The 14,256-nt window shown below is 46.9% G+C and overlaps 1 protein-coding gene across 5 annotated transcripts in view; it reads right to left on the reverse strand.

Annotated features, from left to right (window-relative positions):
* Positions 1–227: 227 nt before the first annotated feature.
* Positions 228–14,256, reverse strand: part of UBOX5 (U-box domain containing 5) — a 31,274-nt gene continuing 17,245 nt past the window's right edge. Inside the window, exons 2-6 of one of the 5 annotated variants that reach the window (XM_053402087.1) lie at positions 14,024–14,117; positions 11,513–11,613; positions 8,762–9,941; positions 3,867–4,028; positions 228–763 (exon numbers count right to left, since the gene is read on the reverse strand). In XM_053402087.1, the coding sequence (XP_053258062.1) occupies positions 555–763; positions 3,867–4,028; positions 8,762–9,941; positions 11,513–11,566 (1,605 nt within the window). In that variant the 5' untranslated portion in view covers positions 11,567–11,613; positions 14,024–14,117 and the 3' untranslated portion in view covers positions 228–554. The remainder of the gene's footprint in view (positions 764–3,866; positions 4,029–8,761; positions 9,942–11,512; positions 11,614–14,023; positions 14,118–14,256) is intronic. The other 4 variants (XM_053402088.1, XM_053402089.1, XM_053402085.1 and 1 more) reach the window with 4 other exon arrangements.

The following is a 14,256-nucleotide window of genomic DNA, read 5'->3' on the forward strand; positions in this document are numbered from 1 at the left end:
TCGGAAGCAGCAACCTTCGGTTTCTGCAAGTTTCCCCGCACCCCCCCCCCCCCCAGGTCGGATGTCAAATTAAGTGGCAGGCGCCACATCAGGTAGGCTTTTCTTAACCACCTACTTTCCTTTCTATAACCAAAAAAGCGCTATCGACCAGAAGACAGGGGAAATGAGGAACAAGAAGCCGCAGAGGCCTGACCCCCCCTGGAAAGTAGCAAAATAATGGAGCACAGTTAGATGGACACACCACTTTATATACAAATGACCTTTTTAAATTAGAGAAGCATATGGCTTTATTATCCTTTGATCGCTTTAGCTCTGGCACAACGCGCAACGCTGTAGCTGCATCGAGATTCTCTCCAAAGGCAGCAAGTCCTCTTCAGAACCTCGCAGAGTTTCCTTTTGCAAGGTCTCCCATCCTGACACGACTCAAAGGAGATGGGGGGAAGCGTGTGGAACAGCCACGGGTCTCCTCTGCTCCTTGGTTCCCCCCCCCCCAACAGCTCACTTTTGTGTTTTTTTTCCATCCAAATTCCAGAGAAAGCGTCGTGAGAACGGTGTCAGAAGTGGACCCTCAGGATGTCGTGCGTGGCAACCAGCCTCTTGCAACTCATGCACAGTATCGATAAGGACTTCTGCTTCTCGGCCAAGCAAGAGCGGCACACCAGGTGGCCACAAGGGAGCTGGTAAACGGGCTCCGTTTTGAAGTACACGGAGAAGGTCCGGGAGCAGGAAGAACACCCTTGGGCCGAGTCACTCCTACTGTGCTCTGCAAAAAAAAAAAAAAAAAGAGGAAGAAGCACACGTGAGTGCCCTCGGGGTCTCCCAGTCAGCGATACAAGCCCAAATAATGGGAATTCCCTCACTATTGGAAAAATGCCCTGGGGGCGAGCATGCAAGCCCCCAGAACTCGGAGCATCCTCCAGTATGCGCAGCTCCGGAGAAGGCATTCTCCCTTCATCTCCTGTGTACTCAGCGACATAAACCAGCTGGTATTATGCACACTAATCTTCTAGCTTACACAGCAAGAAGCTTGAAGAATCGTAGAACTAATCTACTATTTATTTACACATAAGGCATAATGGCGTCTGTTCTCTCCAGCTCGGTGAAAGTACATTACAGTGGAAGCTCGGGTTGCGAACGTGCATCCTGCGCGGATCACGTTCACAACCCGCAGCGGCACATCTGCACACGTGTGGGTTGCGATTTGGCGCTTCTGCGCATGCACAAAGTGCAATTTAGCACTTCTGCACATGCGCAACTGCCGACACCCGGAAGTAACCTGTTCCGGTACTTCCGGGTTTCCGCGGGTGCGTAACCTGAAAAAACACAACCTGAAGCGGCTGTAGCCCGAAGTATGACTGTACAGCGGAAGCAATATGACTGTCTTCCGTTTCTCATGCTCTTGACAGGCATGTGATTTATAACAATCTCATCTGCAGCATTGGACTGCATGAAATACTAACACTCACTGCAAACACCACCAAGTAGAAGCCTAAGCACCTTTTGCAAGACCCAGCCTTTGGAACTCTGGTCAACATGAGTCGGGAAAGGGTGGGGAAGTCTGATGGAATATTATGTATTATTGTTACTGCGTTTATATTTCCCCTTTTCTTCCGGGGAGCTCAAGGATGGCATACATAGTCTGTCCGTCCCCCACTTAATCCCCCACAACAACCCTGTGAGGTAGGCTAGGCTGAGAGGCAGTGACAGGCCCAAGGCGACCCAGCAAACTTCAGCACAGAGTAGGGATTCGAACCCTGGTCTCTCCCAGGTTCCTAGTCTGACACTCTAAACGCTACACCATCAGTCTGTTTTTCCATCTATTTTGCTATTGTCACCAGCCTCTGGGATGGAGGAAACTATCATCTCTGAATATAGCCTGACTCTCCTGAGACATGCACTCAGAAACATAGGACAGGGGTGTCAAACTCAAATTCATCGGGGGCCGCATCAGCAGTTTGGTCACCCTCAAAGGGCCGGTTGTATCTGTAGGACTATGTGTCCACTCTTTATTATAATAAATTATTGTCACCAGCGCTAGAGGGCAGACGTTCTCTGGCTTGTAGGCTGCTGCGCATGCGCTGAAGAGGCGGCTTTCTTGTGTCAAAAAAAAAAAGCGAGAATAAAAGGTGAAGGCTTGCGGCCAGCGGCGGCTACACGGGCCACATGATGAGGTCTGGCGGGCCGGATTCGGCCCGTGGGCCTTGTGTTTGACACCCGTGACATAGGATCTGTATACATCAAGAATGTCAACATGCATATTAGATAATAAAACTCAGAGGATTGATTGTTTCTCTGCCCTCCGAACCAAGGAGCACCTCCGGGGTCACTGTTTTCTGGTTACCTTCTTTTAAACATATAAACATTACTTAAAGTCCCGCCCATTTGACCGCAAGTGCTCAGCAAATCTACACAAGTGAATAAGCCAAATCTGCTGTTTTTTAAGGCATGCTCATCTTGCAGAGCACACATATCCTGGAAGGATGAGGTCCAGGGTTTCCTCTAATGGCTCTCCGATGCGGCTTCTCTTGGCAGAAGAAACACCACAACGCTGTGGAATTCACGGCCACAAGATGTGGCTGTGGCCACAATCTTGAGAAGTTTCGCCCCTTCTCTCATAATACTAGAACTCAAGAACATGCCGTGCAGCAGAATGTTGGACGGTTCAGGACAGGCAAAAGGAAGTTCTTCTTCCTGCAGTGCGTGGTTAAACTCACACCCACAAGAGTGATGGCCACCAACCTAGATGGCTTTAAATGATTAGACAAATTCATGAAGGGCTACCAATGGCTACTAGCCAGGATGGCTATAACCTGCCTCCAAGGCTGGAGGCAGCCATGCTTCTGAATATCAGCTGCTGGAAAATACAGGAGGCAAGAGGGCTGCTCTTGTGCTCGAATCCTGCACAAGCAAGGTTCCCACAAGCAAGGTTCCCCCAAGCAACCTTGAAGACCAGATGCTGGACTAGGGGTGCCACTGGCCTGATCCAGGAGGCTTTCCTTGCGTTCTTATGTGTGATGGCCTGGGACTCGGGCTCAGACTCGGAACTGGAGGAGTCTCAGTCCGCACTGGATCCTTTGCCTCAGGCGGCATCTGAATTGAGTCCGGGGCCTGATTCTGAAGAGCCCCAGTCTGCACAGGTTCCCCTGCAACAAGCACCAGCTGGGCCGAGTCAGGGGCCTGAGCCTGCCCTGGCTCCAGATGCAGGGATGACCTCGTTGCCTCCAGCTGGGCCATCGCTTACAGCTACTCCACTACCGGTTGGGTCAGGGGAGGCTGAGGCGGCCTCTGGGTCCAGTAACCCACCAATGTCTCCCGAGCTGCAGAGACTGAGGTCTGAGAGAAGGAGAGACCTGAGTACTCGCAGGAGGAGTGCTCGCCTTCAGGTGAGACAGGGAGGTGAGTTGCCGGGGGATCAGGACCGGCTGCTACCCCGTCAGAGATAAAAGGCTGCCGGACCCCGCCCCAGGTTGCGGGAGCAACATTGCTGCTTGCTGGAACTTGCCTGTTACCCTGTGCCTGACCTAGCCTGGTTTCCTGCCTTGGCCCTGTTGGACTGGCTCCTAGTGGAATCCTTGGATTCGGGACCGGACCTGGAAAGCGTTGCTTGGGTTAACCCCCAGGACCAGCACAGTATGAGGAGATCACTTTCAGGCAGCATTTGAAGTTAGACCTGGGGCTGCAGGTTGTCCACCTGTTCAATCTACGTCTAGCTAGGCTGCTGGGCAGCCGAGGGCTCTTCCTCACGCAGCAAGCATTAGGAGCGCTTTGCAAACTTTGCCTCCCACCACTTGCCCTTTCCGAAAGAGGAAGGCAAGAACCGCCGTTCCCCAGGCCAGCAACCCTGCAGTGTCGCGCTGCCTCTTTACCGTGTCCACTGCTCGCGTTCCACGGGCCAGGGCAGCCACCGTCGGTGTGTGGTTGCTGCTGCCCTTTCGTCAAGCTAGCTGTGAACAGCGGCATGGAGCTGAGCGCCGAGTTCAAGGCGCTATCTAAACTGTCCGAAAGCCTCTGTTCGTGAGAAAGCAGATCTGCGGAGAGATTTGCAAAATCAACATCATCATCATCATCTGGAAATAGTCACTCTGGGTTTACAAAGGGAACAGGCAGCCAAACAATGGGCAATTCAGTCTTTCATGCTGTGCTGCAATAAAAAATTGAAAAAGCAAGTTTAAAAAATAAAAAGGAAGGATTCCAGTGCTCTTCTTCCTAGGATCCAGTGTTCTCTCTGTCTGCTAGCGCAGGGGGTCGATAAAAGGAGTTGCGCAGCGGAGGAGTCAAGGCAGAGACTCTCATCTGAATCCCCTCCTCTCCACCCTCCCAAACACATGTTCAATTAATGTTTTAAATCCTAATTAAACATGTGGTCAACCAGCACCCAACCCCGCCTTTTGACACCCTGGATCACTCTGGGTGGAGCTGTCCCAGGTCAATACAGCTGCCTTGACCCACTCAAGGAAAATCGCACATCGAGCTGACCTATGTCCGGAGGTTGTGCACAGCCTAGCGATAAGGGGGGAAATGGGATGGTCTCCTTATGAAGAAAAGAGAAATCACTTGTAAACAAGAAGCAGTGGAGGGAAGAGGGGAAAGTAAAGAGATTTGGCAGAAAGTAACTGACTTGCCACTGCTCGAATGTGGCAACAAACTATGACTGTGGCGTATCACAAAGCTAAGCTTTGTGAGCTTTCAGTTGACAGACTTCCTCCTCTTTCTTGAGGCCAGAAGTTGAATAAAAAACAATAACTGCAGCTTGCTGTATCATCCAAACCCAACCTTAACTCGACCTTAACTACGGCTAGCTTGAAACAAGCCAACTTCAAACGGAAGTTCAAGATGCTGGCTTGTTTGACCACAACTTACTGGACAATGTAGCAATTTTTCATTAAGGAAAAGTGAAAGCTTCCGAACACCTCCTTGCAGGTGAGTTGGAGGGTGGCAAGGGGCACAAACCCAAGTCTTGTTGATTTGAAACAGGAAGAAGAAGCCTGAAGACCATGAAGTTGTAATGAGCTTTGTGGCAAAATCACTGTTATTTATGCATGTTTTAAAAAACAAATTCTGAAAATGAAGCTAATCTTTTTTCTTTTCCTTTTTTTTAAAAGGAGGATACACATTTTGTAACCTCATCTCTGAAACCAATGCATTTTCCCCAGGGGGTATTCAAGCGTGCACAGTACTGGCACCCTTTTTGGTTGTTACTAAATAGTGCAGCACTTACTGCCACAACTTGATGTACCGGCACCTATTTTTCTAGAAAAAAAGGACTGTCTGAAACTGTATTATTTTGGAAAGATGAGGGCATGTCCAGACTGTCGTTCTTTCCGAGTGGGATCCAATCACACACCAGCAAATTTAGGGCATGCAATTGTACCTAATTAGTGCTCTTGGGCAACAAACCACCTCCAAAATTGGACTTTTTGAAGTGAAATACTTAGGGGTAAATATGACTGCTAAGAATGTGAATTTATTTAAGGATAATTATGAAAAATGTTGGACTGAAGTGAAAAAGGATTTAGAAATATGGTCAAATTTGAAGCTATCGTTGTTAGGTCGAATTACTGTGATAAAAATGAACGTATTGCCAAGAATGCTGTTTTTGTTTCAAACATTGCAAATTTTGGATAAAATGGACTGTTTCAAGAAGTGGCAGAGAGATATCTCTAGATTTGTCTGGCAGGGCAAGAAGCCTCGTATAAAATTTAAGATATTAACAGATGCTAAAGAAAGAGGTGGATTTGCCCTGCCAGACCTTAAACTTTATTATGAATCAGCCACATTTTGTTGGCTGAGAGAATGGATGCTTCTTGAAAACATGGACGTGTTGGATTTGGAAGGTTTCAATAATGTATTTGGTTGGCATGCATATTTGTGGTATGATGAGGTTAAAGTACATAAAGCGTTCAAAAACCATATTGTTAGAAAAGCACTGTTTAATGTTTGGATAAGATATAAGGATTTGTTAGAAAATAAAACCCCAAGATGGTTGTCACCAATGGAAGCAAAGGCTCAGAAAAAACTCAATATGGAGGCCAAATGGCCGAAGTATTGGGAAATTTTGGAACAAGAGGGAGACAGACTAAAATTGCAGTTTTGCAAAACTAAAAAATAGAGTGCGAGACTGGCTCCACTATTATCAAATAATGGAGGTATATAATTTGGACAAAAAAATAGGCTTCCAAGTTGAAAAATCAAAATTGGAAACAGAATTGCTAGACCCTAAAGTTAAGAATTTGTCAAGAATGTATAACTTGCTGTTGAAATGGAATACTCAAGATGAAACGGTGAAATCTGCTATGATTAAATGGGCACAAGATGTTGGACATAACATTATGATGGCTGACTGGGAACAGTTATGGACCACTGGTATGAAATTTACGGCATGTAATGTCTTAAAAGAGAACTTAATGAAAATGATCTATAGGTGGTACCTAACACCAGTCAAGCTTGCAAAAATTTATCATTTGCCTGATAGTAAATGTTGGAAATGTAAGGAGACTGAAGGTACTTTCTTTCACCTTTGGTGGACATGCCCAAAGATTAAGGCATTCTGGGAGATGATCTATAATGAAATGAAAAAGGTATTTAAATATACCTTCCTGAAGAAACCAGAGGCCTTTCTCCTGGGCATGGTTGGCCAATTGGTGCCAAAGAAGGATAGAATTTTCTTTATGTATGCTACAACAGCAAGAATACTGATGGCAAAGTACTGGAAGACACAAGATCTACCCACCTTGGAAGAATGGCAGATGAAGGTGATGGACTATATGGAGTTGGCGGAAATGACTGGCAGAATCCGAGACCAGGGAGAAGAGTCGGTGGAAGAAGATTGGAAAAAATTTAAAGTATATTTACAGAAATATTGTAAAATTAATGAATGTTAGAAGGATCCTGGAAAGAAGTTATATGGTTTTAGCAGAAATGTTATAAAGAATTAGGTAAAAATAGACCGCTAACGGGTCAAGGCATAAAATTTAAGGTTAAACTGCGTTAAGATAAATTATGGAACAAAATCTGAGAAAGAGGGAAAGGACTTGCTGAAACAGCTAATTGAATTAGAATACAAAAAAGGGAGGTGTGAGGAAGTCAAGGAAATAAGTAAATGAAATATAAAGATATGAAAATACTGGATGTGTTTTTTTAAAAAATGTTTTTGTTTTTAAATGTTTTTGTTTTTTCTTTCTTATTGCTTTGTTGTACTGTTTTTTTATTGTATTTTCTTCTATTTTTGAAGTATTGTAACTTTTTATTGTCTGCTTTTCTCATTTTTTTTGTAATTGTTAAACTTTAATAAACATCATTAAAAAAAAAAACAAAATTGGACTTTTTGCAGTAAGGAAAGTGACAGGAAAAGGAACTGAAAAGTGTGAGATGACATTTATTTTGATGCAAGGTTGTCTCCTCACCATGCAAACAAATTGGGATGAATGCTCAACGAACACGATTGTCTGGGAATGCTGTGGGATGGTAAACAGAAAGGCAGGAAGCAATCCATAAGCTGACAGAGACGGCCAAAGCTGGGCAACAGAAAACCTGGGGTGGAATACGGCATTTTTACCTCCTGGCCACTATAGGGACAAAAATACTAAAATATTCGGTGGAGACTGCCCAGTTTTGTTTCTTATCTTTGAAATGATGGGGTCGAAAGACTCTTTTAGAGAGGTTCTCAGATACTTTTAAGATCAGAATTCCCTACTGCCAAATGGAGACGTGCAGAATGAACAGGCCTGGAAATATCAAGGCTCAAACAAAACAGAAAAGGAGGCAAACAGTAATGGAGGTCATAAAATTAACCAGCAAAAGAATGCAGCCGAGCCAAGAGGAAGAATGCATCCAAAACAGAAGACAGCTCCCTGTGAAAATGGCCTGGACATGATGCCACTCTAACCATCTTACAGCTGCAAGCGACAAAGGCAGCAGTGCTTAATTTTCCAATGCTGAAAATGCTCCCATTTTGTTAATTCATTGGTAATAATCTATGGATGCCAACTGCAAATGCAACATTAGGAAAGCTGGACAGCTTCAAGGTTTTTAACTGTTATCTGCTAAATTAGATCGCTCTCCAGGGCAGTCTGTGTCAGCCTGGTTCCCTCCAGATGTTTTTTTATAAAAGCATTTCTGTGCTGCCTTATCATCATGGTGTACAACGTCAACAACTTAAAATGCCATCCCAAATGATGCAAATGACCATTAAAGTGACTGGTTAATCAATTTAAACAGCTGCACGGTCCCATTGCCAGAAAAATGTCCTCAAGAGATGTTTGAAACTCAAAAGGCAAGGATGCTGGCTGAACCTCACAGCAATATGAGACCAGCAGAACTGCATGCCTGACTCCCTAGGTGAAGCCAGCCAGGCCTGCACAACACTGGGGACAAAAACACCCCTCTGAATGTTCTTGGTGCTGGCAGGAGCAGATGGGACTTAAAACATCTGGAGAACAGCAGGTTGGCAAAGGCTGCTCTAAGGAGCCAGAAAATTTCCTGATGCAAACTGAAAATTTATCCATGCAATTTTTGCCCCATGCAAACTATCCAATAATATAGTTTGCATAGAAAATTCATTTCCCCCCACTCCCACAGCTCTGCTCCCCATCCACTCGCCATTCAAAGAGTCACATTATAGACCCGAACAGTCAAATAAAGCTTTTTAAAAAAATAAATAAATAAAAGGAAAGGAAAAAAGAGGATTTGAATGAAGCAGCGCCAGCAATCCAGGCTGTTCGCCAACAGGCTCCTTCTGCATATTAAGAGGACAGAGGAGTACCTGTTGAGCAGTCCATCTGGGAGGCGTTGGCATCGCAATCGGTTTTCATTTTTTTAGCACGGGACTCAGAGGTAGACGTGGCAACAAGGTTTGTCGCGGGGAAACGGAAGGGCTCCGTGCTGCTGCGTTGGCCGCCCGGCTTCTGCTCTACGAGGTCCATTTTCCTTTTGAGGGAAGACATGGCTATGGAGGAAGCTACCACCGTCCCCGTGGCCTGAGCCCTCCCCAGGAGGCGAGTGCTGGGAATGCTGTGCTGGAGCAGGAAGTGGTCTATCCTCGCCTTGAGAGAGGGGTGGGGCAGGGGCTGCGAGTGCTGGCTGAAGGCCACCCCCGTGAAGGGGTCACTGGGCACTCTCCCCCAGGACGCCTCGCTCCGGTTGCACTTCTCCAGCGTGCTCTGATCGATCACTTTGCCCGAGGGCAGCAGCATGGGGAGAGTCATTACCTCCAGGGTGATCGGGTCCAGGAACTCCTCGGGAATGTCCGGAATGGCGTCCATCAGCTTCTGCTCCTGGCTGTCCGGGTTGCCAAAGGGAGCCAGGTCGCTCTCCATTGGCGACGGGAGGCCGGCAGCCTGCCCTCCGAAGCCTTGCACGGCCCGCAGCACGTCGTCCACCACCTCGTGGGGGCAGGATTTGGCCGGCTGGCCCCAAACCTCCACTTTCTTGATGCAAGGGAGACCGCCACCAGCCACATGGGTGATGCAGATCTTCAAGTGTGAGACGCAGCTCAGGGAGCTCGGGCCTTTGTTCCACAGGTCCAGAGACGCCGAGCCAGGGAAGGAGAAGAGAGTGTCCATCTGCTGATGGAATGGAAGCCTCGGCCGGAAGCCTCGGTGGCTGAAGGTCACTTTGCTTTGATTCTTCAGCACCGCTTTGCCCACCAGCGTGAAAGCTTCCTTGTCCAACGGGGGCTGAGCACCCAGACCTGAGAAGGGAGAGTCCGAACTGCTCCAAGAGGCTTTGCTGGGTGAGGTAGATGTGAAAATATCCAGCCCAGTGATGTTCTGATAGCCGCCGGAGGAGACGTCTATATTAATCCGGAAGATTTCTACGTTGAAGGGGAAAGAGAGAGTCACGTGGACCGGGGGCTTGATGAAGTATTCGCAGCGGAAGCCTCGGTTGCGTTTGGCAAGGTCTTCTGAGACCAGGTTTTCTACTTCGTATCCGTCAGCGGAGATCTACGGGTAGAGAAGAAGAAGAGAAGAAGAGATTGGATTTGATATCCTGCTTTATCACTACCCAAAGGAATCTCAAAACGATCAACATTCTCCTTTCCCTTCCTCTCCCACAAGAAACACTCTGTGAGGTGAGTGGGGCCGAGAGACTTCAGAGAAGTGTGACTAGCCCAAGGTCATCCAGCAGCTGCATGTGGAGGAGCGGAGACGTGAACCCGGTTCACCAGATTACGAGTCTACCACTCTTAACCACTACACCACACTGGCTCTCAAAGAAAAGGACTGACAATCTTTTCCACAGTCTTTGCATGCCACGCCAGCATAACAACACAGAAAGAGACTGGAATCCTGTAGCAGCAACAAAAAAGGACTCGCCCTCAATGAAAGCTCCCATGGATTTCAACAGGAGAGTTAAAGCACATGCTTAAAACTCTCCGATTAAAATAACTGGGAGTGGAACATTTAACTTTCTTTACCGCATGCCCCTAATCTCTCCAGCTTTTTATCGTGGCTGATTGGCTCGAGTTACACAGACGCACTTTGCACCCCACCGAAAGAAGAAAACGTTAAAGCGGGGGGCATCTGTTTCAAAAGAACCTCTCATCACTCTGCTACCTTATTCTAAATCTGCAAGACAGCCCATCTTAAATATCCCAAGCAGATACACTCGTACAACCTTCTCTTGAAAAGCTGGAGGAGGAAAAGCGTGCAAGGAGCCCTCTTGGATCAGATCAAAGGCCTCTCTGCTCCAGCATCCTTCATCCTTCTCCCCACAGTGGCCAATGTCTCCAGGTAGCCCTCAACCTCTGGTGGTGTTCAAAGGAAGACTCTCTCTAAGCCTGAAGGTCCCACCACAGGGGAGTTTTGGTTTTTCCTCCAGTACTAAAACATCCGCCTACAAGAGAGTGCAACTGACCAAGCTGTAAAGTAGCAAGGCCACACTGACCTGTCTTGCTAGTACTCTAGTTTCTGATCTTCCATTATGATGTCACTTCCCTGGCCAGTGACTTTCAACAGGAGGCGGTGCAGCCAAATTCATGCTTTTTTTAAGCTCCACCAGAAACAAATACAGTATCTGAGCCAGCTATAGTTGGGTCTATTTCTCCTTCAGGCTTTTGCTGAGCTACTGATTTTATTAGGGGTGGGGGAACAGCTGTCTGATCATGATTGTAGGGCCAAGGTGGACCTACCAGTCCAAGCCGAAAGTGGCAAGCTGGAAGAATCTAGTTTTTGTTTGCAGAGTGATGCTGGTGCGGTGACAGGATTATAGAACCCAACCACCTGCTGCTTGATTAGGCGGGTTACGCTGCACAGAATGATCTGCTGCAGACGTTGACAACCCCGGGTGTCATTAAGTCACATTTTCTCAGAAAGGATATGCATGAGCAGCAGGGGCAGCAGCAGGAAGCCTCCATGCATAAGCAGTGTCAATTTAGTTCTGCAACCAGCCGCTGAGTCAAAGCACTCCTTGATCTCTAGAATGTTAACTCCTTTGACCCTGAGATGCTGCGCCAAGTCTGCACCCTCTGCTTTCTTAACCTGGAGCAAGGCGGGTTGTTGGGGGCGGGGAATACCTTGTTGCAGTGAATTCTTGGCTTGAATTGCGGGAGGCAAACATTTATCACCATCTTTGTGGCTCAAGATGGAAACCAGCTCCCCAATCTTCAACTTGGCTCTAAAATAAAGCACACAAAAGTTTTTTTAATAACTAAATAACTAAATAACTGTGGTGAACAAGTGATGTGACAGAAATTGCTGCTTTGATGATAACATTTGTTTTGGTGTTTTGAAGATTGCATTACAGCACAGTAATGTTGTGTTTTAACAAAGTGATGCCCAGGCCTAAATAGGGCTTTCCAGGCCTTGGAAGATTGACTCACCAAGCCAAGGTTGCAGTCACCGAAACGGAATGTCTAGTTGCCATTTTGGACGGCTCTAAAGTCCTATTTTTCAAATGATGGACTGGCTGTGATTGATTAAACATCTGGCTAGTTCAGAAGACAACCTTGAGCCAGGTTAAGAACTCTGAGAACTTAAAGAGAAGAAAAGTCACTTGATCCAGGGACAGTCCACACACACATATATAGGCTTATTTCCGACCTCTGTTTCTTAATGGCTGCTGCTCCTGCTTAGGCTGCACGGAAAAAGCATTTTGGTCCCAGAAATTCATTCTGATTGTGCAGACAAAATATAAGATAGAATTCTACAGGACGTGGTATTAGTGTGTGAAAACAGTCCAGATCCAGTGATCCCCAGGCATCCACTTCCAGATGACGTTGTCAGGAGCCATCCAGGCATCCAGGCATCTTCATTTGGTCTCAAGCGGTCGAAAGCAAGGTGCAAAATGTGCCTGGTGCCCTGCTAATTTTGAACACTGCACACCCCTTACTATCCTGGAGCGTTTGGGCAGGTTGGCATGTGTCCTTGGACTCTGTTAATGCCTCTTGCTTGTCTGGATGAAAGACAGAGGTGTGTGTTTGTGTGTGTATATAAAAACCAGCCAACTGTACCATAATATTTACGTTCATTGCTCCAGCCACGACTGTATGTGCCCCCAAACCCAGAAAGGGAATAAGGCTCTTGGAATAAGGTTCCCACCCTGGATGTAGTGCATGAAAAACTGATGTAGCTAGCATCCACCGTACTACAATATGGTTACCAGATTTTTTTCAATGAATCTGGGGACCCTTTTTTTTTTTTTTTTTTTTTTGAAGCTGAGTAGCAACAGGGAGTCAGTACTGGGGATGGTGAGGCAAAAGACCCTGGGCCCAAGCACACATGCATAGTCTATAAAGGTGCCAAGCCCTTCTTTCGCACCCTGTGAAACATAAATGCACAGAGGTTTTTTTTTAAAAAAACTGTGCAACGGCTCCGTCTGGCTTCAGGAGCTGCTCGCTGCCGTGGCACAGGAAAAATGGCGGGCGCCACAGCAGCGAGCAGCTCCTGAAGCCAGACAGAGCCAACTGCGCTAACAGGCTGGCTCCAGGCTGCGGAGGCTGCCGCTGCCACGTTTCCCAGGGACAGATTTGCAAATCTGGGGACATTCCGGGGACAGAATTTGTCCAGTGACAGATGTACAACTCCACGGACGTCTGGTAACCCTATACTACAGCTCTGCTTCTATCATATCAGCTCAAGCAGGATGGATGAAAAGATGGTCCTTGGATGTGAGAGCAGAACCTGCAGTCACAGCCAGGGTTGATGACCACCATCCCTCTCCTCGGGAAACAGAAGAGCCAGTGTGGCGTAATGGTTGGAGTGTTGGACTAAGACATGGGAGACCAGGGTTCAAATCCCCAGTCAGCCCCGAAGATCACTGGGTGACCTTGGGCCAATCACAGCCAGAATTCTACAGGACGTGTTGCTGGTGTGTGGAAACAGTCAAGATCCAAGGTCCCCAGGCATGCGTCTCCAGATGTTTGAGACGTCAGGCACCATTTCTGGTGCCCAGGCATCTTCCCTTGGTTGCAAGTGGCCGATAGCCAGATGCAAAATGTGCCTGGCTAATTTTGAACACTGCTTTCAGCTTGGTATCCCTTTGAGTTTCGTCAACACCCTCCCTCGTTTAGCTCAGCAATAACTCCCAATATACATTTAAATGAAAAGGTCTTTGAGACGGATATCTAATCCATGATTACGTTGACACTGAGAAGGCTTGGTTAGTTCCCTCCTCAAGCACGAAGCCTGCCTACTGGCAACATCTTCGGATTCCCTTCAACAAGCAGAATCTTATCTGTTTGGGAAGGGGGAATCCAGGACAGCAAAGGCTGAGTGCTGACAGAAAGGTAGCAGGTCTAGCACAGTAGATCTCAAAGGGTGAGGCAGGAAAGGATGGCAAGCACAGTGGGAAGATTCAAGGACAATCAAAGAAACATTTAAACACTTTAGTGTAGTTTGGTTCACTGGCTGTCGTGCAGAAGTTTTAGATTGGGTATTGGAACTGAAGAACAAATTAAGAGTTTTTGGAACAAGAAGGGAACCCTTTGTAGCACCAACTGAATGAAAAGGACTGGTGTGCAAGGCTGGCGTACTTGGTCAATATCTTTACTCAGCTGAATGAACTCAATGCCAGTATGCAAGCCCACAATGAAAATGTTCCTGCAGGTAAAAAGGCAATGAATTACATGGCCTCATACAGGAACATCTTGCAAGAAAAGATTGACCATTACTTCCCATCATCTGCAGAAAATTTAGACAGGGTTAGAGATACCTTTGCAAATTGCAGCTGTTCAGTACTGACATTGAATGAGGAGGAAATGGCCTGCATTTTAAGTGTCTGTACCTTGAAAATGAAACACAGGAGTATGCTACTGGACTC

The sequence above is a fragment of the Podarcis raffonei genome, chromosome 9, assembly GCF_027172205.1.
Source record: "Podarcis raffonei isolate rPodRaf1 chromosome 9, rPodRaf1.pri, whole genome shotgun sequence".
NCBI lineage: Eukaryota > Metazoa > Chordata > Lepidosauria > Squamata > Lacertidae > Podarcis > Podarcis raffonei.